Source organism: Peromyscus maniculatus, chromosome 15 (assembly GCF_049852395.1).
Source record: "Peromyscus maniculatus bairdii isolate BWxNUB_F1_BW_parent chromosome 15, HU_Pman_BW_mat_3.1, whole genome shotgun sequence".
NCBI classification, from domain to species: Eukaryota; Metazoa; Chordata; class Mammalia; order Rodentia; family Cricetidae; genus Peromyscus; species Peromyscus maniculatus.
In genome coordinates, this window is record NC_134866.1 from 79,292,733 (window position 1) to 79,320,287 (window position 27,555).

The 27,555-nt window shown below is 37.7% G+C and overlaps 1 protein-coding gene and 1 pseudogene across 2 annotated transcripts; one reads left to right on the plus strand and one right to left on the minus strand.

Moving 5' to 3' along the window:
- Positions 1 to 27,513, minus strand: Cenpk (centromere protein K). 2 transcript variants are annotated; one of them, XM_006982748.4, is made up of 10 exons: positions 27,417 to 27,513; positions 25,408 to 25,558; positions 23,713 to 23,769; positions 21,223 to 21,295; positions 14,196 to 14,242; positions 8,503 to 8,585; positions 8,318 to 8,416; positions 6,215 to 6,341; positions 4,062 to 4,115; positions 1 to 231 (listed from the first exon to the last, which is right to left on the minus strand). In XM_006982748.4, the coding sequence occupies exons 2-10, from the start codon at positions 25,522 to 25,524 to the stop codon at positions 73 to 75; spliced, it is 816 nt and encodes a 271-aa protein (XP_006982810.1). In that variant the 5' UTR covers positions 25,525 to 25,558; positions 27,417 to 27,513; the 3' UTR covers positions 1 to 72. The 2 variants fall into 2 exon arrangements, with proteins under 2 accessions (XP_006982810.1, XP_076408270.1); XM_076552155.1 differs by having other exon boundaries at positions 25,408 to 25,545; positions 27,417 to 27,473.
- On the plus strand, positions 17,466 to 17,618 carry LOC102913093 (large ribosomal subunit protein eL39-like; annotated as a pseudogene).
- Positions 27,514 to 27,555: the final 42 nt, after the last annotated feature.

Consider the following 27,555-nt stretch of genomic DNA (forward strand, 5'->3'; position numbering starts at 1 on the left):
TTGGATTTGCAAATAATATCCTTTATTTAAATAGCCCTGTTTTCTCTGTCCGTGGATGACAAGAACATCATTTTACTGATGGAAGGCTTCTAATCTTATTCGTGTTGGATCTTCTGGATGTCTCAAAGCAATTCCATAACGCAGAAGCAGCTCAATATATGGTGGCCAAAAGGAATCACTAATTTTAACATATGGATCATGTGGAACATCAAACATTCTATTTATAAGTATCTAAGGAAAAAATTATTACAAATGAGCTTTTTGTGGGAAAAAGTCTACATACTTTCATAAAACAATAGGTTACCCTCCAAAGAACACTGACTATCTTTTCTCCTTGAACTGCTATTCATAAACATTACTTTTATGTACTTAAACAATATCCAATTTTAAAGACTACATTATTGGATGGAATATGTATTAAAATGAAAACATTTCCTAAAGCCCACCTAAAAATATTTACAACTTTCCTACTGCTCTTAGTAGAATTCCCTTAGGATAAGGGCAAGAATATTAAAAATTGAAATTTATATAGATAAAGTATAGAAAACTTAGCTAGCTACATACGGGCCCTGTGTTTTATCCCTATTACTGAAGGGGAAAAAAAATTAAAACTTGAAAACAGCACACAAATTTCAAAAGAAAGCTAGCAAGAGTCTCTGAATATTTGGAAGGGAAAAGGAATCACCATCTCTTTATTCATCTATAGTAAATGAAATGGTGTCTTTTTCAGGAAAATGGAACTAAGAGTATCATGTTAAGTGAAATAAGCCCACCTTAGACAAAAATCCTGTTTCCCTTATATGGAATCTAGTTTTAGATAGAAGTATATGTATATACATGTGTGTAAATATGAGTGGAGTGAAAGCAGAACAAGGAGAACTATATGGTGTGGTGATATTTTAATTGTGCTGAAATGTGACTTTATTTGTATGTTAATAAATAAAGTTTGCCTGGAGATCAGAGGTCACATAGTGAGGTCACATAGCGAGCCATAGCAGAAGTCAGGCAGTGGTAGCCCACGCCTTTAATCCAATCACATGGCAGGCAGAGTCTCTGTGTGGTCAAGGACACAGCCAAGTATGGTGACATAAGCCTTTAATCCTAGTACCAACCATAGAGACCTAGAGGTCAGTATAGATAGGCAGTGACGAGGAAGTCATGTGGCTGGGCTTAGAGCCAATGAGAAGGCAGAACAGAAAGGCAATAAAAGCACAGGTCAGGCAGGAAGAAGCGACGATGGGGAGGTGGTAAGATAAGGTAGTTGTGGCTCTTTGCTAGTTCTCTGATCTCTTTGGCTACTACTACCTTTGTATTTGGCTCTGTGTTTCTTATTTACTAAGACTGTTTAGAAATTCATTTACAATATGGGAGAGAAAGAAGCATGGAGAAGAGGAGAAAACAAGAGAATTAAGGAGGGGAAGAAAGACAAAATAAGGGAGACTATCTAGTGGAAAGGTACAGAAAAGGGAGGAGTAAGGAAGAAAGATGGTAGTAATTGGGACAAAAATGAACAAGGCACAATGATACATGTGAAAATACCACAATCAAACTTATTGTTTTTATGTTATATCAAAATCTTAATTAAAAGATAAGAGAAAAGAAAACCAAGGTTCTGTCATTACCAGAAAGTTTAGAGAATCTAGCTAATGAGATCTAAGAATCAATGGTCTTCTACAAATCTACTGGCATTGGCAGAGATTTTTCATGAAGCAATATTTAATTATTTGAAAACTAATGTCTCACAAAATATGGTAAAAATACTGAATGTCTTTTATTATTTTGTCTCTTCATCTACCTTTCAGTGATTTAACAATTTATGAAACTAGAACTTAGAACTCAGAGGGATTAGGGATTCCTTAGGTACACATAATTCATGACAAATGTTTAATTGCCAGGTCAATTTTAATTAAAGATATTATTATTTTAAGGATCATGAAAATTATACATGGCATAATTATACAAATATAAAGTTTTGTAAAAGTGACTAAAATTAACCTTTCAAGCTCTAATCTCAATCATACTCATAATTCAATATTTAAGTTCATGAAATAAAAATGTTGACTACCACTAGTTTTCCCATTTCAAGCCTTTCATCCTGGGGAATGAAAAACTCAGAATCCCCTTCCTTTTAAGTATCATAATAAAGAAATATTTTCATACGTTAGAGTAGTTGTTTATCTTAGTACAATTTAAAAGCCTTATGAGCTGGATATATAACTCAGTGGTATAACACTTGTCTATGGCAAGAAGTTACATTCCATCCCAATACCACAGAAACCAAACAAATAAAGTGATCTTATTTTACATGTCTAGTTTTTATAAAATTACAGTAATTAAAATTCTAATAAAAAGGACAGTAGAAATATGTTGAAATTTGACAAAATGAGTATGTTAATTTTTTCACTAAATTGTAGCTTATGCATTATTTATTTTTGTCACTAATAATATGAACTGCAGAGAGATATTTGGTTTTCTTAGTTTTATATAGTATCCCATGGGACACCATTAAAATTTATAACCTATAACCATGTGTTTCAGATGATATTTTCCATTACGTGTAATTTAAAATTTTTTATTACATTTGTTTTCTCTGTGTGCACATGCATATCTGTGTGTTGTGTGTGTGTACGCATGTGCACATGTGTGGACATGCACATGCTTCATAGTGTGTATGGACAAGTTGGAGGGCGACTTGCCTGAGTTGTCTCTCTCCACACACCACATGGGCCCCAGGGCTTGAACTCACCCCGCTGAGCTTTGCAGCAAGCACATTTACCCACTAAATGAGCTCATTGGCCTAACATGACATCTTTTTACTTTAAAAAAGAGAATACATCCAAGAAAAGTTACAGTTTTAGCTTAAACTAGTAAAATCAGGAATAACTAAACAAATTCTGATTACAAATCAGACAAACATTTCTATCTTGCTTTTCATACCAAAAATATTAACTAGGGAAGATTCTTAGGCAGTAACCTGAGATTTTTGTACCCAACACATTAACTAAGAATGAAACATGTTTTCTGAAAACACTCTTCTCAATTTACTAGTCCTAGAGCTGAGAGAAGAAGGGAACATCCGCACCCATCCCTAGTCCAGAATCTATCTCCAACTGAGAGCCACGTGCCAATGAAAACTTAGTTTTCCCCAAGAGTCACACTGGAGAAACAAACCACTTTTAAGGGTAATCGCCATGCCCAGAAGTAGATGGCCAAGAAAAACTAACTCAGTGGCATCTTTGGAGGCTCTTTGTCGCATGATGTTGGGGGAGGGCTTTTTAAGAACCTTATACCTCTTTTGCATATATAGAATGGCTTCTGGGTTTTTTAATGGGGTTCCTTAGGGTGTGAACGTGTGTCTCTCATCTGTGTGTTTACCGTGCTTTTCCCTTGGCCCTTTTTCTTCTGGTTATTTTGTCCTATTCCAGTCGGTTTGTTTTGTTTTATCTTACTGTATTTTATTATTACCCCTAGATGCCTGTTTGTTTTCTAACTAGAAACAGAAAGGGAGTGGATCCAGATGTGAGGTGAGGTGGGGGAGGAACTGGGAGGAGCAGAGGGAAAGGAAATCATAATCAGAATATATTGTATAAAAAAAGTTTTCAACAAACGAAAAAAATTAAAAAGATACAAAGCACACTACTTCTTGCTTTTCACAGACTTCTCTGCCTAAGGTTTTCTAAAGTAATGCATATATTTAATAACCTGGCCAAACTCCAAATACATTTTGACAATGCCAAAGGTATCTATTTATAAAACAAAATAAATACCAAAATAAAAAGGTCAGAATTGGTCTTTCTGCTGTAATAAAAGAAGCGTTTTATATGAGGAAAAATGTTATATTCATTTATATGTTTTAGCTACATTAGCTACAGGACTGAGTTGTAAACTGAAATTCTATCAGCATAACAACCAAGATGTTAGGGTGCAAACAGTAAATGTCCAAATAAGAAACTCTACTAAAGAATCAAATATTCTTAATAGAAAATCAAAGTAGCATTTTTTGTCTTAAGTCTAATTTGTCTAGTCTAAAAGGGACAGCTGAAATTAAAAATTACACTTACCTCTATCATTTCATTTAGTGTTATCAGTTGTGCTTTTGGTTCCTGAGTGGTGGTCTTTGAGAAATGTAAATAATAATTAACATTGGCAGAAATCGAACTATATATTATAAGACTTAAAACCATTTCTTAGTTGTAATTGTAGAAGGTAACTAAAGCCAAATTCTGAAAGTCAACAACTTAGATTACAAGTTAGATTCTTAAAAATGCAATGGAAAAAGGTTCTAAGACAGTGAAAATCTTTATAATTATTGTTAGATACAATTCTAGCTATCCATAACATACAATAAATTATATTATACAAATTGTATTTAAGACTATAAAATAAAGTAGTATGCTTGAGCCGCATAAACATTCTCCAAGCAGATGGTATCCTATTACATTTCAGGTAGGCTTCTAAGGGAGCCTTCCCTGTAAACTCCCGATAGTTCGTCAGTTCCTAATGTTTACTCAATTCACCAAATTATTCCCCTTTGAATAACATGGAATAACTCATTAATACATTGGAAGACAGCCACTAGAACACTCAGGTGCTTTTCATATTAAACCTCCTTAGTTCCTTCAATTCTTTTTCTCATGACATAGATTTGAGATCCCTCATAACTGTAATCAAGGTTAAAAATTCCAGTCTCCCAAGTGATCTAGGTATGATTCAACCATCAAGAATAAAAAGAATACTTGCTTTGATAACTACAGATGCTAGAATGCTATTCATTAAATTTCTGGACATCTATTTAATCCCGCTAACTTCTGAGCATTGATTGTATCACCTAAAATGCCAAAGTACTGGGCCAGGGATGGTGGTGACATATGCCTTTAATCCCAATACTCAGGAGGAAGAGACAGTCAGAACTTTATGAGTTTTAGTTTGTGAGTTTCAGTTTCAGGCTAGCCAGGCTAGGCTATATAGTAAAACTCTGGTGGAGGGGGTGGATGGGTGGAGGAGGGAGGGGAGAACAGAGAAAACAAAATTATTCTTGAAATAAAAATAAGTGAGTAAAGCTGGATCTCAAAATCTAATACCATGCTAAGTAAAAAAGAGTAAAGTTCTACTATTAGTGGAGAAAGCATAGTTACAGAACTGACTAGCAAATAGCAAGACATTAAATTTAAATAGGTATGCTGAAGTCTCAGAAATTCTTAAACAAATCATTCGGTAAAAAAATTATTGGTTTAAGGAGCTGGAGAGATGGGTTAGTGGTTAAGAGCACTGACTGTTCTTCCAGAAAACATGGATTCAATTCCTAGCACTCACATTATGTCTCACAATCTTCTGTAACTCACACATGTACAATACAGACATATACAAAGACAAAACACCAAAATGCATTTAAAAAAAAGAAAAAGAAAGATTTTAGAAATATTGACTGAAATTTAAGAACTGATAAAAATAAGTAACGAATCCAGTATAAAATAGAATAAAAGCTAAACACACATACTAATTGTAGTTTTTTAATACAACATAAATACTGAAAGTAAAACACACACACACATACACACACATACACACACTCACACACAATTAGAATGAAGGTATACATATGTGTTTTCTGTAACAGGAAGACAGTAAGAGAACTTAAAAAAATTCTTTTTCTCCCTGCATGCAGAGCAGAAATCAATGTGAAGAGAATGAGAAGGTGGCAACTCCCAGCCAGGAATAGACCTCATCAGGAACTAACCCTGACAGTACTTTGATCCTGGACTTTAGAGTGAAAAAGAAACTCCATTTTTATGCTAGGGTCTCTGGTCTTTTGTGACAGCAGCCCACTAACACAGTATCAATGCTGGCCAGATGAAGAGACACACAAAGGACAGCGGTCCACAGATGCAGAGGAAGGAGGAAGAGGCTCCTATTACGTTGTTTGATCTCCACACACAAGCTGTGCAAAGAAAGCATGTGCACGCCATGTGCACATACCATATGCATAAAGTCTGTAAAATTGTCTTTAACCAATTCTACTTTATTAAATGAGAAAGTAGCTCTAATTTTTCAGTAACTATGATAGGATGAAGGCATATCTGTACATGTCTCATTATGCCTTCATTCCTTTGCTTTTGTTTATACACACACACACACACACACACACACACACACACACACACATCCAACAGTTACAATTATAACAATCTAAAAGAATATCTTCTCTGAAACTTACCTTTTTCTTTTTAATATTTCCATCAGGCAGAGGAAAATGATCTTCTAAAAACTCACCCAAGGTAAGCAGAAGCTTCTCCTTAAATTCTTTTATACTAAGCATCTTAGCTTTTAGTTCATTAAAGATTCTAACAATAAAAAAAAATAACAAGACAAATATTTAACTAATAAAACATATTTGTGCATGCTTCTGGTTATACATAAACCTGATCAAAGCTGTTGAAACTTCATTTGATCCACATAACTAGAGAACATTCTTTTTTGTTTTGTTTTGTTTTGTTTTATTTTGAGACAGGGTTTCTCTGTGTAGTTTTGTGCCTTTCCTGGATCTCGCTCTGTAGACCAGGCTGGCCTCGAACTCACAGAGATCCACCTGCCTCTGCCTCCCGAGTGCTGGGATTAAAGGCGTGCGCCACCACCGCCCAGCTGAGAATTTTCTTTATAACATGTCGTGAAACTAGTAAGTTAAGTCATTCAAAAAAGAAGAAACAACTAATAGTTGGCAAAAATTAGGGCAAGTGTTATGATTCCCAATAAACTGGGCCACTTTTATTTTTTCAAATTTAACTTTTTATTGATTCTTTGTGGATTTCACATCCTGCATCTCAATCCCAATCATCTCCCCATCCCTTCCCATCTGTTCTCTACCCTTCTAACACCCTGTCCCTAGAATAAAACAAGAAAAAATTTAAAAGAAAAGAGAAACAAAGAAAAGAAAAATGTCGTTGTGGAAGCTGTAGTGTGACAGTGAGCGACAAAGTCCTTTAGTTCATATAGTGTTACTTGCAAGTGTTCATTACATTGAGTGTCGTTTGTCTGGTTTGAGGACTCTGTTTTTGTTACATCATCAATACAGGTCACTCACTGGGGCTCCTCCCGGATATCCTGTTGTTGTCCTGTGTCACGGAGACCCTATTACTTTGGGTCTGCAGGACCAACCCCTTCATGTGCTCCAGCAGATCATAGATAGGGTGGATGCTGGGATGGGCCAACTCACAGCTCTGGTTCTGGGTCTGGGTGGTTGCTGGGTTGGTCAGCCTGCCAGCTCTCCTTCATCCTCAACACCAGGGTGAGCTCTCAGTACTATCCCTGCTAGTTCACCCTATGTGGTAGTAAGCAGCTGATTCTCCTGCTCTCCTAACCTCTGGGTTGGCTCGCCCACACCTACACCACTGGGCCAGCTCCACTGTGTTGCCAAGTCAAGGTGTAGGGGCCACTCTGCCTAGTGCTGCAGCTGGTGAGAGGCAGGGCCAGCTCTTTCGATCTAGTGACCTAGGGACTGTTCTCCCACCTACCACGGGCCTCAACAGGCATGGGAAGGGTTCTTTCCCTTGCCCACATCACCATATGGTAGATGAGGGTGGGGCTCACACTGACATTCTTGGGACCAGCTCTACTGTGTTGCCCAGGCAAGGTGCAGGGCTCATTCTCCCTAGTTCTGTGTATGCTGGGGGCCAGGGTCGGCTCTCTCTTTCACCACAGGTGGCAAGGGGGAAGAGGAGAGGGCATCTTTCCTTCTCCCTCAACATCACATGGCAGACAAGGGGTGCAGGGCCAACTCTCCCACTCTCATGATCTCAGGACAGACTTGTCTGTGCCCCCACCAGCAGGATCGGCACTACTATGGTGCCCAGGTGAGGTGCAAGGCTCGCTCTTCTGAGTGCTGTAGGCAGCGAGGGGTGAGGGTTAAGGGGGGTATCTCACCCCACCCATGCTACATGACAGATGAGAAGTGGGGCTAGCTCTAGCTCTCCCACACTTACGCCCTTCGGGTCAGCACACCTGTACCATCACCAGCAGGGTCAGCTCTACTGGGCTGCCCAGGTGAGGTGCAGGGCCTGCTTTCCCAAGTGCTACAGCCAACGAGATGCTGGGCCAGCTCACCAGTTCTCCTGACCTCAGGGCCAGCTCTCCCACCTGCCACAATGGTGAGGCGGATGGGAGGGGAAGACATTTCCACTTTGTTCACACCACCACATGGCAGATGAGGGGCAGGGACAGATCTTACACACTTAAACTGGGCCACTTTTTGATCTACTTTAATATAAAAAATACTTTCTCAAAAAAAATTGTTTGAAAAAATCTAGAACACAGTATTAAGTACCTTGATTCAGAAAATGTCACAACCTGGTTTTTCAAATCACTGTGTAACACATTAAGAGATTCCAGAATTTGTTGCTGCTCATCCAACCACCGCTGCTCCCTTTAAGAATGGAAAACAATAGGGTCAATAAAAATTTAAGTGCGAACTCAGTATGTATCAATGATTAATAGGAATTACAAGTTTACCTTTCTAAGTCTTCTTTTAACTTTTCATTCTTCGATTGAATAGTCGATACTACCATTTCAAGATTATATCTTAAATTTTGGAACTAAAATAAAAGAATGCAAGTTAATGCTTAGCCTTTTGGCTTATACATAGTTTAGATTCTGAATGACAGTGAAATTGATCTAGAATAGCTCAATGTAGAAGCCAATAGTAAAAACAGGAAATAAAAGAATTTGAAATGGAAAATACATAGCACCCAGATGGTAAGTTTTTGGTGACACACCAATAATAAATATAAAATAGAAGGAGTTTCAAGCTACAGATTTTAATTTCAAACTGAAATTAAATTAGTGAACTGTGTTTAGTGAGGTTATTTTTTTCTTTTGTTCTTTATGTGTGGAGGTGCCATATATATATGTATATGTATTTTATTTTTACACTCATTGGTGTTCTGATGGCATCCATGTCTGTGTGAGGGTGTCAGAAGTCCTGGAACTGGAGTTATAGACAGTTGTGAACTGCCATGGGGGTGCTGAGAATTGAACCTGGTTCCTCTGGAAGAACAGCCAGTGCTCTTAACTGCTGAGCCATCTCTTTAGTCCATCTTTTCTTTTTTTTTTTTTTTTTTTTTGGTTTTTCGAGACAGGGTTTCTCTGTGTAGCTTTGCGCCTTTCCTGGAGCTCACTTGGTAGCCCAGGCTGGCCTCAAACTCACAGAGATCCGCCTGGCTCTGCCTCCCGAGTGCTGGGATTAAAGGCGTGCGCCACCACCGCCCGGCCTTAGTCCATCTTTTCTAATGAGAACATACATACAAAACTAAAGGCAAAAAAATTAAAATGATTCTTTCAGCATTGGTTCAATCTGCTACTCTACACTCATTGTTGAAGGAGGCCAGAATGCAAGAGTGAAGAAAACAAAGTGAAATCCAGAAAATTAAACAATAAATAGCTACAACATTGTATACACCAGGGAGATTTAAAGAAAGAAAAAAGAAAAGAAAAAGAATAAAATTATGAGGTGCAGAGATGTTTTAAGGCATTATAATGTGGAAAGCTCTCTGACCAGATAACATTAAATAGCAGAAAAAAGGGACAAACAACAAAGAAAGTTACCATCTAGTAAAAGAAAATTCCAGAGGGAGCAAGAAATAAATCCAAAGGTCCTGAGACATGGATACAATTGTGATACCTGACCAATACAAATGGCCACGTGAAACTGAGATACAATAAACTCTGACCTCTTATCTAACATTCTTTCCTTGGAAGAATATATTAACTAGTATTCTATTCTTGGGATTGCAAGAGATTCCACTAACTTTTTAAAAAATTTATAGCACTTCTAAATTACAGATGTGTATTATAAACTCTAAAGTAACTGAAACAATTAAGGAAAGGAATAGAAATAACCAGTAATCCAATATTGCAATGAAATGGCTTTTTTAAAAAATGCAGGAGGCTGGAGAGATGGCTCAGAGGTTAAGAGCACTGACTGCTCTTCCAGAGGTCCTGAGTTCAACTCCCAGCAAACATATGATGGTTCACAACCATCTATGATGAGATCTGGTGCCCTCTTCTGGCATTCAGGCATACATGCAGGCAGAATACTATATACATAATAAATAAATAAATCTTTTTTAAAAAGCACAACTAAATCAAGAAAGGAAGAAAATAAGACTACAGAGAATAGTGTGGTGATATTTGTAAACTTAAGAGGACAGAGCCAGCTACAAAGTTAAACATAGAGGTCAGTGGTGGGACACATCTTTAATCCTAGCACTCAGGAGGCAGAGATTTGACTGGATCTCTGAGTTCAAGGCCGCCTTAGACTACAGGAGATTAATTCATTCTAAAAGAAACAGAGCCAGGAAGTGATGGCACACACCTTTAATCCCATCACTTGAGAGCTCTGCTTTTGCTACCAGTATTTAGGAAGCACACATGCCTTTAATCCCAGCACTAGAAAGTTTGAGAGACGAAGTAAAATGGCTGGGTGGAGAAAGGCATATAAGGTGTGAGAAGACAGGAAATCAAGCCCTTTCAGCTGAGGACTCAGAGGCATTCAGTCTGAGGATCCATGGAGACAAGGTCTCGCCTCCCTTTCGGCCTGAGGATTCGGTAGTGGTGAGAAGTTTCTCTAGTAGTTTGCTCCTTTGTCTCTCTGATCTTTCAGCATCTACCCCAATATCTGACTCCGGGTTTTTATTATAAGACCATTTAGGATTCGTGCAATAAAGTAGGATAAAAAAAAGAAAAATAAGAGTAGACATTGTATCAATGAGATCAATCAATATCACACTGATACTACATTAAGTACAGTCTAACAATAGAATTAAACTAGAAATTAACACAGAAAAATAGGAAACTACAAATACAGGGACACTAAAAAAAAATCTCTAAATAATCTATGAGAAAAGCAATAAATAGGAAATTGAGAAATTATAACTTCAATCATAAGTTACTGTGGCTTAAAAATAAAAATACAACATTAAAATTTCTAGGAGCAGGAAAGATGGCAAGTGGTTAAGAGTACTGACTGTTCCATTCTTCTAGAAGTCCTGGGCTCTATTCAGAGCAACAACTATGGTGGCTTACAGCCATCTATAATGGGATCTGACATCCTCTTTTGGTGTGCAGGTATACCTGCAGACAACAAACTCACACATAAAATATATAAACAAACCCTTTAAAAAAAACCCTGTTTTTTAGAACATTCAGATAATAACATAGCTCTAAAACCTTGTTAGAAATAAAGGAACACTCTCAAATTACTGGTCTAGTTTTCTATCATAAATTTAAAAAATAAATAAATAAACCTTATATAATAAGCTAAAGGAATAATGATAAGGAACAAAAATCAATGCAATACGAGGAGGAAGAAAGGACCAGAGATGAAGAGGTAAGGAGGATCAAGGGAATTCAATAAAGCCCAAAGCTAGCTCTTTGAGAAACACTAAGTCACTGTTTCAATAGACTAAAAGAACAAGAAATCCAATGCAATGAATTCAGAAAGCATGACAGAAGTCACTATTAATCTCTCCCTTTAAAATAAGACTAAGGCTAAGATAGAGCTCACTGGTAAGCTCCTGTCTAACATGGACAGAGCCCTCCCTAGGTTTGCTCTCTAGCATCACACACACACACAAAAAAAACTCTTCAGAAACTGTTATGGAAGGAATTTTCCTCTTTCTAGTTAAACACATCTATGATAAACTACTATAAACATCATTTTGTTTTTATTTTGCTCATTCTTGCCCACTACATTTCAGTTATCCGGTGGTGGTCTGGAATACATCCCTTTGTGGATATGCAGAGAATCACTACCCTTCTGAGACTCTGGGAATGAGAAGCGGCGGGATATTTAAAACATAGTCTAAAGAACGGAAGAACAACAGCTATCACAAGAGAGCTGATAGAAGAGCTGAGAAGCATGTAGACGCAAAAAGGCTATGCGGAGAACAGTAATATAGGCCTCTCCAGCTCTCACTCTGCTAAGGGCTTAAGGTGCACACTGACTGAAAGGAAACCACAAACCACGCAGCTCTGGTGACAGCAGACTGGCAATCCTAGTCAAAGAATAAGCCCGGTTCCACAAACTTGAAGTTCAGCTGACGGGGGCAGGAGATCAGGGTGGACGTGGTCTGAGTGACTCCTAAGTCACAGGCCACACCTAGAGAGAATATCCATTTTGTCCTTCCCCATACTGCTGCAACTAGGCACTCACGGAAACAGCAAATACCCTGTTGGAGTGTCTGTCTAGGAAATGAATGGCCATAAAAGCCTCTGTGGAAAGGGAGATCAGAGTGGACATACTGCAGTTTAGGCAGCAGGGGCTCAATCATGGAAAGCGGCGGTAAGCCCCAGCACTTAGGCTTTATTGTGAAACCTAAGAGCTTGGAGCCAACAGACAGCAACTGGTCGGCCCCAGGGGCCGCCTCCATCTCGCATATGCTGTCTTGCTCTAAGGCAAAGACTGAGAGCCCTGAGCCCGAGTCCCGGGGCTCACTCAACGTCTGCCTCTAGCAGAGCGGTTCACTGCCAGGCAGTCTGGAAGCACTGAGACTGGCAGGCCAAGTCCTGGGTTCCCTGAGTTCTCCCCAGCAATGGCAGATCTCATGGCTCTGTCTGCTCCCCCAGCTACCCAAACATCCGAAGCTTTGGACCTTCGCCACCCCTCTACCTCATACCTGTGTGAACACACACTCTCTCAATCTTGATAATACAGATAGGCTGAGTTTTTCAAACCTATAAATTTGTTTCCTTTTTGATTAGCAATTCTATCTTTAAGTCATTTCTCTAGTCTTCCATTTTACAAAGCATAGCCGAAGAATGCTAAGACACTTTGTTTGGAAATGTACTTCACTGCTTCACAGCCTCATTGCTCACAAGTTCTATTTTTTAACAAAACACTAGGACCCTGAACACAGTCTTTGTTTCTCGTTAACAAAGACAACCTTTTCTTTACTGTGTAACACTATGCTATAAAATATATACATTAGTCTTTCCCCCTCCATATTTTGATACAGGTAACCCAGACTGGCCCAAAACTAACTATGAAACCTGGGCAATTCTCGTGCCTCAATTTCCCAGCAACAAGTATAAGTCACCATGCCAAATTATATATTGGTCTTAACCCTTCTTTCCCGGCATACCATTCCTAACACACTAGGAATCTCCAACACACTAAGTACCTTTTTTTATACTACTGGATGACAAGTAGAACCTAGGCAGCTTTAGGATGGGGGCTAGACACTAAAAAAGACCAAGGCATGATCAAGTGATTGGGACTTTAGGCTCTAGCCTCACATTTTTGGAAAGGGAAGAAGAGCTGAAAGTTAAGCTAATCAATGACCAACTATTTGGTCAATTATGCCTACATAATAAAGTTTCCATGTAAAATCAAAAGGACTGGGTAGAGGGAGCTTCTAAACAGCTAACTGCATGAAGTGTGGGGGCCTGGGGAGCACACTCAGAACACAGAAGTTCCATACCCTTTCCTAGACACCTTAATCTATACATCTCCTTCATTTGGCTCGTCATACGTATTTTTGTGTATGTGATGCCATTTATGACAAGTAAGCATGTTTCTCTGAAAATTTTCTAGTTTCTCTAGAAAGTTCCTTACACCAGAAGAGGGGGACAAGCAAATTGATTCCTAGTCGATTGGTCAGACATACAACAGAAAACTTACTTCTGGGACGGTCATCTTTGTGAGACACAGTTCCATGAAACTGAATTTTGAACTGAATTAAAGGACACCAAGCCGACACCTGCTCTAGAATCATCTGCTGCAGAATCTGCCAAAGAACTGACTTCTGGTGGGGAGAAAGCTCCGAAGCACAGTCTATAATCCCAGCACGCCTATGGCAAAATGGCAGGTGGACAGGAGTCCTCAGAAGCTACAGAGCTAGCAAAACTGGCTAAAACATCCAGTGGCAAAAGAGAAATCCTGTCTCAAACATGGTCAAAGTTGTGGACAACAACCAAGGTTGTCCTCTGACCTCCACATGCACATACTCTCACACTCACACCAGAACTACATATACAAACAGTAAAAATAAAGAAAATTCAAATCTTTAAAATATTAAGTTCAATAAAACATGTACATTTTAATGTGCTTTTTGGGGTGGGTCAGCCTAATTCTTATGTCATAAACTGAACTGATACAGTTCTAATTATAAATTATTTAGGAATACTACAAATCATAAATGACTCACCTCTTCTTTTCCTAATGTTATCAAAACATCTTCAGTCAGGGGAGTTACTACAAAAATAAAACAAAGTCACTTAGTTAATTCTTAAGAATTTGACTTAGTGGCTTTCCTCACATAACTCTTTCCCATTCCACTTATATATTACCAGACTTTTGCAAAATTTATTAATTTTTGTGACGTCTAGATTAACATCTTTGCATGTATAACCCCAAGCATATAACAGTGGGTAAGTTTGATATCTATGAATTTTGTTTTTATTTCTTTTCTTTCCTAAGGCCTTAACAAACGGCTTATTTTTTGTCATTGTTGGTATTAAAATAGCATATCATTATATTAGCATTGTTTTCACTCAGCAGAACTCCCATGGCATAGAAATAATTCATCATTTAATAACTGCATATTTATTATGTATGTGTGTGTATATCATAATGTAGTGGTAATTTCCAAAACTGAGTACTAATATTGTACTAGACATCTTTTTATGTCATTATGTACTAGTGCTTTAAATTTCAAGAGGCATATTCCCAAAAATGGAATTATACAGAAGAAATGTAGTTAAAACTTTTTAGACCATATCAGACTTCTTTCTAAAAATGCATGTATAATCAATAAATTACATATAGAAAATTATATACTTACAATTTTTGCCAAACAGGAGAAACAAACATTTAATTTCCCATAGAGAAATTAAAAAACTATTCAATACTTAACCAAAATTTTTGCTTTTTAAATCAAGTACTATTTGAAATTATCAAAAGATATATTACTAAAATTTGTCTACTATTTTTGAAAGCTGTCTTAAAAAAAGCCGTCCTATGTGTACTTTAAAAGCCAATTTTAGAATTGGTTACAGGTAGTTCTAGAGTGACACTTGTATGGTTTGGATAGATGTATATAATAAAGATCCATGCACTGAAGGCTTGGTGCCAAACATTGAAACTGACTAGAGCTAAGAGGAACCTTGTGAGGTAGAACACAGGAGAAAGGAGCTATTAGGTTACTAGAGAGGTGCCCCTGAGGCACTGGAACCTGGCACCTTTTGTCTAAAGCCTGGCTACCATGAGTTAAGCAATTTTGTGGTTGATATATTGTGCACCCCAAGAAACTTTTCTGGAGGTCATAGAACAGAACAGCCACTATATTAAACACAGAGGTTAGGCAGTGATAGGACATGCCTTTAATCCTAGCATTCTGGAGGCAGAGATCTATCCAGATCTCTATGAGTTCAAAGCCACACTGGAGAACAGAGCCAGGCATGGTGGCACACACCTTTAATCCCAGCACTTGAGATCTGATGTCTTGCTTGGGAAAGACACACACCTTTAATCCCAGGAAGTGATAGTAGAAAGCAGAAAGGTATATAAGGCATGAGGACCAGGAACTAGAAGCTTTTAAGCTTTGAGGCTTTTAGCAGCAGTTCAGCTGAGATCCATTTGGGTGAGGACTAAAAAGCGTTCAGTCTGAAGATTTGTGGAAACAGGATCCGATGAGGAGTTGTTGAGGTGAGGTTAGCTGTGGCTTGTTCTGTCTCTCTGATCTTTCAGAATTTACCCCAATAGTTTGCACTGGGTTTTTTAATTATTATTAATAAGACCATTTAAAATTCATGTTACACAATTTCCTCCAACTTGTGCAGTCACCAAGTTTTCCCTCGCCACAGGTCCAAAAGCAACAGAGTCAACCAACCATGGACTAAAACTTCTGAAATCACGAGCCAAATAAACTTCGGCTATTTAAAATAGTTTGTTTATTCCAGACATTTTTTTTTTCAGTAATAGCTGGCTAATACAAGTACTAACCTATTTCAACAAATGCAACACAAAGAGTTTTGGAGACTGTTTACAATGTGAATATATACGTATCACTATACTTATGTGACAGAATGAATTTTGTGTGTATTTTGCCATAATTAAACATTTAGAAAACAGAAATTTAGGGAGATCTATAGAACTGTAACTGTAAGATACAACATCATGTTGCTGGAACTTCAGTAAAGGAGAAAATGGTTAAAAAGATGGATGAATGGATCACTCTGGGAAGGGGAAATAGATGAGATCTCCATGAGTAAACTGGGGATGTGGGGTGGGCAATGGAGGGTAGGACATGGGGGATGAGAACATAAGGGAATGTGATAGTCGAGCGGCAACAGAGATGGAGTAGGAGAGCAATGGGAGAGATGCCATGATAGAGGGAGACATCATGGGGATAGGGAGAAACTCGGTGCTAGGGAAGTTCCCAGGAATCCCCAAGGATGACCCCAGCTTAGACTACTAGCAGTAGTGGAGAGAGAGCCTGAACTGGCTTATCCCAGTGATCAGATTGATGAATACCCTAACTGTCATCATAGAGCCTTTCTCCAGTAACTGATGGAAGCAGATGTAGAGATCCACAGCCAAGCACCAAGCTGAGTTCCAGGAGTCCAGTCAAAGAGAGAGAAGAGGGATTCTATGAGCAAGGGGCATCAAGATCATGATGGGGAAACCTATAGAGACAACCAAACCAAACTAGTGGGAACTCATGAACTTAAGATCAACAGCTGTGGAGCCTCCACAGACAGAACTGGACTAAGCCCTCTGCATAGTGAGACAGTTGTGTAGCTTGATCTGCTTAAGGGGCTCCCTGGCAGTAGGATCAGAATCCATCCCTGGTGCACGAGCAGGCCGTTTGGAGCCCACATCTATGATGGGACACCTCACACAGCCTTGAGGCAGGGAGAGGGGCTTGGACCTGCCTCTACTAAATGTACCTCCCCATGAGAGGCCTTACCTTTTTGTAGTAGAGAATAGGGGGTGGGTTGGGAATGGGGAGGCTTGGAGGGCAGGAGGAGGGAAGAGGGGGATCTTTGATATATAAAATGAATTAAAAAAATTTTCTTAATTAAAAAAAGAAATAAAAGTACAACTTATGACTTAAAAAAGAAAGGAAGGGCCGGGCGGTGATGGCGCACGCCTTTAATCCCGGCACTCGGGAGGCAGAGCCAGGCGGATCTCTGTGAGTTCAAGGCCAGCCTGGGTTACCAAGTGAGCTCCAGGAAAGGCGCAAAGCTACGCAGAGAAACCCTGTCTCGAAAAACAAAACAAAACAAAACAAAACAAAAAAAAAAAAAAGGAAGGAAGGAAGGAAGGAAGGAAGGAAGGAAGGAAGGAAAGAAGGAAGAAAGATCTCGCAGACAAGGACAAATTTACAAAATTTGTTACTATCAACCATAAAAAGAATGATTGAAGTACTTGAAACAAAAACAGTAAGCTCATATGCCTAACTGTTTTTTTCCCCATGTCTACTCATAAGACTTTCAGAATCAAGTGATTCTTGGCCAAGAAACAAAAGCAAAACCATCCCACTCTCCAGTGGATTCAGATGAAAACTTGTAACAAAATCAGGTACAACTCCAAGAAAAGACACTGGAGAACCAAGCTGAATCTGTAAGGATTCACACACACCATGGTATGACTATTTATACTAAGTCAGTCTTCCATCAAGCCCACCAGATGGAGTTCAAAAGCACGGAACAAGGGTTGGAAAGATAGACCAGTTGGTGAAGTAATTGCCTTCCAAGCATTAGTACATGAGTTTGGTACCCAGAACCCATGAAAAAAAGCTGAGCATGGCGGTATGGGATTGTATCCCAGTGCCAAGGAGACTGGGATAAATCCCTAGGGCCCACTCGTCAGCCAGCCTAGTCCACTTGGTGAGTTCTAAGAAAGTGAGAAACTTTGCCTCAAAAAAAGAAAAGTGGATAATATCCAAGGAACAACATCCAAGGTTGTCCAGTGACCTCTACACCCATTTGCACACAAATGTACCCAGCCACATGTGTGTGTGCTTCCCCAACACTCAGACACTGAAGTGAAGCTACCATGATTTTTTACAAGCACAAGAAAATACATCATCCTCACAACTTGAGAAAAGCTTTGAAGTAGATCTAAGCTTCTTAGTCTTCAGTCAGAATCTATTATTTTAACCTTGAGACCATTAAACAGAGGACAAAGCTAAGCTGTGTTGATTTATGACCTATAGGAATTTTAAGATTATAAATATGCTGAGACTCTTGACCTACAAAAAATGAAATAAGTAAATTATGTTCTTTTATACAACTGAAAAAAATCCAATCAGCATTTTATTTATCATCCAATAAGGCAACACATTCACAGTATACAGAGCATCATCACCCATCAGAGAGCTGAGCTCAGTATTTAGTAACTGTCCATGTTTAAAACATGAAGAAGAATCTAGGCAAAATCTAGGCGTCTCCTCACTCAGCCTTCCTCTTTCCAGAATTCTCCTTGTCTGCTTATCCTGCCTATACTTCCTGCCTGGCTACTGGCCAATCAGCATTTTATTTATCAACCAATCAAAGCAACACATTCACAGCATACAGAGCACTATCACCCATCAGACAGCTAAGCTCAGTATTTAGTAACTGGCTATGTTTGAAACATGAAGAAGAATCTAGGCAAAATCTAAAATGTATATACAGCTCATCAAATATGAACTAGAGATACCATGAATCGAATATTTTGTTTTGTTTTGTTTTGTTTGAGACAGGGTTTCTCTGTGTAGTTTTGGTGCCTATCCTAGATCTCTGCTCTGTAGACCAGGCTGGCCTCGAACTCACAGAGATCCGCCTGGCTCTGCCTCCCGAGTGCTAGGATTAAAGGCATGCACCACCACTGTCCAGCCATGAATTGGATATTTTAGATAAGATCTTAAAGGTATAAGGATATTTCAATCCAATGTTGCAGAATCTAGTTTGAAGCTATTATGGACTAGAATATGTTCCTAACCCCAAATTCATGTTTAAAGTCTAATACCTAAAGCTTCAAATGTGACTTTACTAGTACCTAATTAACATGTTACCATAGAGTGAGCCTTAATCCAATGAGATTAAGACAGAAAGAGGTACAGAGAAGCTCATATGAAGACAACAGAAGATGACTGCTATCGTTAGAATAAATGTTTCCCAAAGGTCCATGTGTTAAAGGCTTGGTCCCCAGGACGATCTAATTGAGAGGTACTAAAATCCTTGAGCAGATGGGACCTTGCGGACAATCTTTAGATCATTAGTAGCATGACTTCGAAGGAGACTGTGGCACCCTGGTCTCTTTTTCTCTGCACTAGGGCTCATGATTTGAGCATTGCTCTGCTGCATATACCTCACCATTACCATCAGGCAATAGATATGACTAATTTTAGACCAGAACTTCTACGGCATTTTCTAGGTTACTTTATTGCCAACTTTATAGGATTTAGAATCTCATGGAAATAAACCTCTGGGCACAATTATGACATATTTTTCTATATTAGGTTAATGGAAACGGGAAGATCCATTCTAAATGTGTTCATTACTATTTCACGGACTAGGATCCCAGATGAATAAAAAACAGAAAGCAAGCTGAACATAAGCATACATCTCTCTCTGCTTTATAACTGTACAAAAAGTGACCAGCCAATCCTTGTTCCTGTCTCCTTACCTTCCCTGCCATGATTTTCTACATCCCCAGAACTTTAAGGCAAAATGAAGCCTTCCTTTCTCAAGCAGCTTTTGTCAGGTATTTTATAATAACAATAAAATAATTCATATAGACGACCAGAATCCAGAATTATGATAAAATAAATTTCCAATGTTTAAGCTACATAGCTCAATATACTCTGCAAGATCCTTTGTCACAGCCTTAGCAAACTAATTAAGCAGTCATTAATATAACACACAGAAGCTTACAATATAATGCTGGTGTAGCATGTAGGATAATAACTGAATAAAGTATGATAGTGCACATACCAGCAATCGTAGTACATGGGAGGCTGAGGCACAAGCACCTTAAGTGCTAGGCTAGCCTTAGGCTATGTTTACACAGCCAAAAACCAACAAAAGAACAACTGAGTACATTTCTTTAAAGAATACCTTCATTTTTAATAGCTGCCTAAGAGATACTCAAGAAGGAAATATTGCTAAGAAGGAAAATGTATACACTTTAAGACAAATTTTAAAATTACAACTGTACACTCTTTATTCTTATCTGAAGTGCTAAAATTAGAGGCTAACAAGCAGTAATAAGAATGTAGAACAATTAAGGAATTGGCATGACTAAAGTAATAAAACCAAGGATATAGATGATACTATCTGAAGAAAAAAAGGAAGCCTAGGACTACAACCTGGAAAATCCCAAAACTGACACAAAGAATAATATAGAAAAGGGAGGCTAAAACTGAAAGTGGTTGTGGTGGAGGGAGTCAAAGGAAGAGTAATGAAGAAAGAAGAAAAAGAAGACAGATGTGGGAAAAAAACAGTAATATATATATATATACATACATATATATATGGAGTAATACATATATATATGGAGTAATACATATATATATGGAGAGAGAGAGAGAGAGAAAATCAGATACAAAAATACACGGCACAGTAATAATACTAACAAGCAACAACAACAAATATAATAAAATCTACTAGTTGGGTATTACAACTATAACATTTAAGCCATCTTCTATTCTTTAAAAATAGGAAAAAAATATATTTGGCTCCCATTGGACAAGTCAAGAAATAGCATAAAAACTACATGTTCCCTATTCTAAAAAGCATATAAAGGAATTTTTCCACTGTGCAAGTCTCATTCATTAACAGTTCTTGGTTTCTACTCAATTCAAGGCAATATTTTTTAGAGTAAAATAATAACTATAATAAGGTCTTCACAGTCCATGTAGAAAGGATAGAAAAATGGTGTGGTACCTAGTATCAGTGACTGTGGGCAATTTCAAGGACAAATGGATCTTGTCATTCTTGAGTTCATTAAAATTTTTTTTAATTTTTTTTAATTTTTTTGGTTTTCTGAGACAAAGTTTCTCTATATAACAGTCTTGGCTGTCCAGGAACATGCTCTGTAGACCAGCCTGGCCTCAGACCCACAGAGATCCGCCTGCCTCTGCAGGGATTAAAGGCATGTACCACCACCACCACCCGGCGAAATCATTAATTTAATATGCCATTAATTTGTCTACAAAAATATGAAGCTAAAAATAAGAATCTTACTTTCAGGTGTTCTTTTGTTCCACTGATCAAGTTCAGCAGTCAAACATTTCATTTGCATAATAAGTAATGAGAGCTACAAGAGGAAAACAAAGAGATTTCAAGGTATTTCCTGTAGAATATTGATGAAAATAAAACCAACACTAGTTCTACAATAAGTGGCTATCAAAACAGCATCACCAAAAAGATTCTACTACCCTACTAACTATAGCTCCTAAATGGCTTTCACAGCAATGATATAGTATGTTATTGAAAATAAAGAATTCTGCCTTACAACCACAACTAAAAGTACCTAAACACATTACATTTACTTCCTAAATATATCTTAAACAAACAAACAAACAAAAAAAGATGCTAACATAGCAAGACATCCTCCCCCCACAAAAGAAATGAAAACAGAAATGTTATGTCTTGCCAGAATTTTCAGTCCAGTTTTCCTTAAATATGTTCATTTCCTCTTTGTTATCTTTCAAAATATTATAACTGCTTTTAATTGTACTGTAAAAAGAAATGTAAATATATATGTGAAGATAATGATCAGACTGGTTCCAGAGCCACATGTAAAAAGCATTTTTAAAAATACATTAGTAGTTTGCAAAATGTATATACTTTATCCTGAAACAAATTATGGTAAGTGTGTTTTTGGTATGATAATAACAAATTTGATTCTGCCATAAAATTAAACAACACTTTCTAATAATAAAACAACAGTAATACCGTGAAAGCAATAAAATATAAAACTTTTCTCCATAAAAATGTCTAACTTCTTGCTTCAGAAAGGGGATTAAGCCAGGTAGTGACATAAGCTTGCACATAAGCACTCCGAGATTCAGATCAAGATCAGCAATTTAAGCCTGAGCAGGCTGCATGAGACCCTCCCTGCCTTTAAAAACCAACAAAACACAGAAAACTGCGTTTGAGTGCTAACAGTATGAAGGTACTATACATGCAGAAATGAGGTAACAAAGCAAATTAGGAACTGCTACTTCTTAAAAGGCTTGCTCATAGCATCAGCCCTTGACTTGGATTTGTGAACTTGGAATGATTTCAAGATGGTTTCCAAATGCCTAACTCTTTAAGAGTGGCTTTCAGTGCCAAAATGATTCAACAGGGTATGGTTTATGTTGAACACCTGCTTTATCTTCTGACATTTTGACATCTTCCAGGTAAAGGATGACTATATCACCAGTTCACACTAAAAATTTTGGACACCAGGTTTCTCCAATGTTAATCAATGCTTTACATCACAAGCTGATAGTCTAATTTAAGAAGGTGTTAAGTGAATCTATTGTGAGACAACTCCTGAAAAAGTTCATAATCTTGTTCCCTCTCAACTTTACCCTGAAAAAGTTCCTATCTCATTCCCTCTCAACTTTACCCACATCTTTTCCCTTTGCTGATCTGACTCTGCATCCTTTCACCATAATAAATCTTAGCTACAGTAAACTATAGACTAAGTCCTATGAGTCCTCTTGGAGAATCATAAAACTTACAAATGATCTTGAGGATCAGTTGCACAACAGGAAACCACAAACTATATTCTTTGGCTATTTCTAACTTAGGATAGTACTTGTTACAGGTATACAAACACTCCTATCAAAGTCAGTGCTTGGTGTACTGGGGGAAACCACTCTGTTCCTTTGTAGGTCTAGTGTCCAGTGATTCATATTTAGTAAGGTTTCAATTTCTACAATAAAGGAACCATATTTTCCCAAGAAAAAAATGACAAGTTAGTTAACACATAATGAATTTTAAAAATGGTATATTGTTAGAACTTTTACAGTACACTGTATATGTACAGACTCTAAAACATTTTTATGGACACAAAAAATGACATTGGGAGTTCCAAAATTTGGTGCATAAAAGTTTATAATTGTATTTTCCTGATGAATTGCTCCTTTTATTAACATGTTGTGTCCCCTTTTTAAAAATCTCTTCTAATTAGTTCTGGTTTAAAGTTTTTTTTTTTGCCAGATATAAAGATAGCTAGGCCTGTTTGTTTACATTTTCTGTTTCCTTGGTGTTTTTTCCATCCTTTGATATTAAGTTTTGGGGTATCTTTGCTGGATAAGTGTGTTAGTTCTTGGCTTTGGTTTTATTTTAAATAGAAGAGTTCTCCAACTGTTTCAGGATACAGTTTTAGAGTCAGTGAGATGGCTCAGCAGGAAAAAGGGCTTGTGTCACAAACCTGGCCACCTCAGTTCAATCCCTGAAACCCAGTAAAAGTGGAAGGACAGAACCTGACTCGACAAAGTTGTTCTGATTCCCTCCGCCACACACACACACACACACACACACACACACACACACACACACACCCCACACACCTACACCTACACACACACACACACACACACTAAATAATTTTTAGTTAAAAAAGAACATATACATTAACAAAGTTGTTTATTGGAATAAATATAAACAGATGAACTTTTTTTCCAAAAATAATGAATTTTGCTTACCTGTTTTCTAGAATAGAATATAAGTTCATACCTGAGCATTTGAGTTAGTGAGTGTCTCAGTTCCAGTGAGTAATAATTTATTCTGACACTTGATTTAAAAAAGTAAAAAAAAGTGACATAATTATAATCCATAGACAATTCCCTTCTCCTCCCTTTTTATACTAACCCCATACAACACCCTTTTAAAAACATATAAATATGTGATACAAAATCTATTTAAATTTCCACCTAAGAAAATGAGGAAGGCAGTCAAATTAGATGCAAAGTGAATATATGAGAAGGAAAAAGGAAGAGTCATATGTGTAGCACAGTGGTAGAGCATCTACACAGAGCCTTTGGTTCCATCCCCTCACCCTCCACAGGACAGTGACCACTAGAATAAAGAAATAAAACATCCAGTAGCTAGCATGAATTGTAAGTTACCAAATGGAGGAGATAAAAGGGAGGTAAGAGAACAAGAGAGAAAGTACTATAGAATAATAACAAAATAAGAAATTAATAACATAAGAAAAGCTGGGTGGTGGTGGTGCACACCTTTATCCCAGTACTCTGGAGGCAGAGGCAGGTGGATCTCTGTGAGTTGGATTCCAGCCTAGGCTACAGAGAGAGATCCAGGAAAGGCACCAAAGCTACACAGAGAACCCAGAGAAACCCTGTCTCAAAAAAAAAAAAAAAAAAAAAAAGACGAACATAAGCAAATAAGCCTCCAAGAGACATTGTTTGCCAAACTTTAAAAACATCCAATAATGTTAATAATTGTATTTGATAGGTAAAAATATGAGTAACTCAAGTCTTATTTGTCCTCACTTCTGGTTGCAGTAATTTTTTGTAAATTTTTAACTTATTATTAATTAAATCCAAGTTTCATAGAGAAAAATAATTATAAAAATTATCTAGTAAGTACATTAATGATATACAGTACCAAAGATTTTGTCAAATGATTTTTTTAAAATACTCCATTCATCTTTCTTGCTGACAGTTTAATGAAAGAACAGGATGCTATATACATAAAAAATTCATTCATCACTCCTGCTCTGACACTTTACTTAAGTACTACATGTATCTGTGATTTAAATCATATACTGTGGTATGCTAAAGAGAAATTTTAACAAAATAACACAGTATATCAAGTGTCTCTAGTTCATTAAAAAAAATAAATATACATAATTTCAAGCTCAACATTTGTATTCATGTTTCACTCATAATCCTTAATTTTATATTATTTCTATATCCTACTGGCCCAAAACAGATATTTAAAAAATTTATGATTCCCTCTAATCTTACATTCATTAACTTCTGTGTCCTTTTGTTCCAACCTTCTTAAAACCTTTTGAATTCATTCCTTTTTTTTTTTTTTTTTGGTTTTTCAGACAGGGTTTTTCTGTGTAACAACAATCCTGGCTGCTTTGTAGACCAGACTGGCCTCTGCCTCTCAAATGCAGGATTAAAGGCATGTGTCACCAACACAATATTGTTAATGGTACATTATATACAATATTATAAATGACTATTGTGTCTATAAAAAAAAAATCTCCTTGAGAGGCAGTATTATCATCACTTTTTTTCCTCAGTCTAATATAGTTTCTTAAGAGAATGCTTTTAGTTTTTACACATTTTATTTATTTATTTATTATTTATAAAATAATATGGGAAACTGTTAGTTTCCTAAGTTTATTATGTAAATCTTATATTCACTCACATATCACTTTTACTTGTTGATACTTACTTCTTCCATGTCTTTCCACATTTCTTCACATTGCTTAATAAGTTCTTCCTCGGGATCTATACCAACTTCCATGTCTGTAGTAAGATCTGGATCTAGTTCTAGTTGATTCTCTGACATATCCTTGATAGTTTTCTTCACCTTAATGGAAAAACTAAAGTAAAAAGGATATATGCATTTAGCAACGATTTGCTGAATGTAGCAGTGACTAACAGACAAAAATCCTTTGAGAAATATGAGCACACTACTGTTGGAGGGAATATTTTAGTATATCCATTATAGAAAAGAATATGATATGGCTGTAACAGCAAAAATTAGAAACAGAACTACCACAGGATCCAGAAATTCCACTACTAGACATATATCCAAACAAATAAAGCCACTATGGAAAAGATATCTATCTACAGTCTCTTGTTTACTACAGCACTATTCATAATAGCCCAGACATGGAATCAACTAGGTGTCCACCAACTGAAGAATCGATAAATAAGATAAGGTTCTGCCACTGTAATAGGATGGTCAGTAGAATAGTAAGAGTGAAAGATACAGGTAGGTGAGTGGATGTGTTGGCAAGAGCTGGTGGTAGTCCTGTTTGGATTACTTCTACCTACTAAGTGAAATGGTAACTATAGCAATCAGTTGAGAGTAAGGGTAGAGAGAAGGAATTGGAAATTTAAGAGCAGATACAGCCAGGTGCGGTGGCCCATGCCATTAATCCCAGCACTTGGGAGGCAGAGGCAGACAGAGCTCTATGAGTTCGAGGACAGCCTGGAATAATAAGGAATTCCAGGACAGCCAGAGGTACATAAAAGAAAAACCCTGTCTCAAAGGGGAGGAGGTGCTGGAGAGATAGATTATTCCTTAAAGTTTTTACAATCAAAAATTTAAGAGTAGAGGGGGGGAAGGTATATAAAACGGTTATATAAGAGAACTCAGAGAATATAAAGCAGTTTTGGATGATGGCCCAATTAAAACCATGAGCTGGGCGTGGTGGCGCATCCCAACACTCTGGAGATAGAGGCAGGTGGATCTCTGTGAGTTCAAGGACAGCCTGGTTTACAAAAGCAAACTCCAGGATAGCCAGAGCTGTTACAGAGAGAAACCCTGTGTTCAGAAACCAAAATGATGATGATGATGATGATGATGATGATAGCATATTAAAAAGAATGATAGTCATCCAGGAGCTAAAATTATGCAAGTAAAAAGTAACACAAGGTTACTAGATGGCTGCTGCAAAGAATAGGAGATGATATCATGAGATTTAAAGTTAAGTAAATTTATAGATGTAGATAGAAAAATAACAAAAAAAGAGGGATTCCAGGTTACAAAGTCAAATGCAAATCAGAATAAACACCATCCCAAAGTTTTTATTCCTATGGGATCAAATTTTATATTGCTTAACAAATAAGTTACCAACAGAGTTGTAAAACAGATCTAAATAGATGCAACACTATACCGTTCCTACGTCCTTTAAGTCAATAATGTAAAGATGTCAATTATCCCCAAATTGAACTAATTTATCTTAAAGTCTAAAAAGCGACAAAAAGTCGCACTCGATGAGTAACTTCTAAAACCTATACAGAAACATAGAGATTCCAAAATAGCAAAGACCCATTGTATATAACTATTAAATGGAGAATTGGCTCGCGCGAACGGGCACACTGAAACACGGAACACAGCTGCTTCACATACACCCGCTAGTTAAAAAGAACATTCTAATCATGGGAGCCCATCTTATAAATGATAGTAAATCCAATATATACTCTAGCTGATAGAGATCTACTTCATTCTTTTTAACAAAAAGATCCTTCCAACCTCTCCCGCCCCTCCGTCTCTTTCTGGGATAACCAGCTAGGTTCTGGAATGCCATTGGCCAGAGAGGCTGAGAAGAGCGGGGCATCCAGTTCCCAGGCTGTAAGCGTCCGATTTGGGGGGGGGCTGGGTCTCCCAACCCCGCCAGCTACCATCCTCGAGGGAAAACCAGGGCGACTACCGCGCCCTCCCGCGCTTACCTGCCAGAGCCACTTTTAACTCACGTCAGTCGCTTCCCAGGTCCTGTCAACACGGCCAGGCCGCGTTGTTTGCGCGCGCCGCTCGCTGATTGGGTCAGCTCTGGCTCAGCCCAGCCAATCAGGAAGCGCCCTCGGCCGT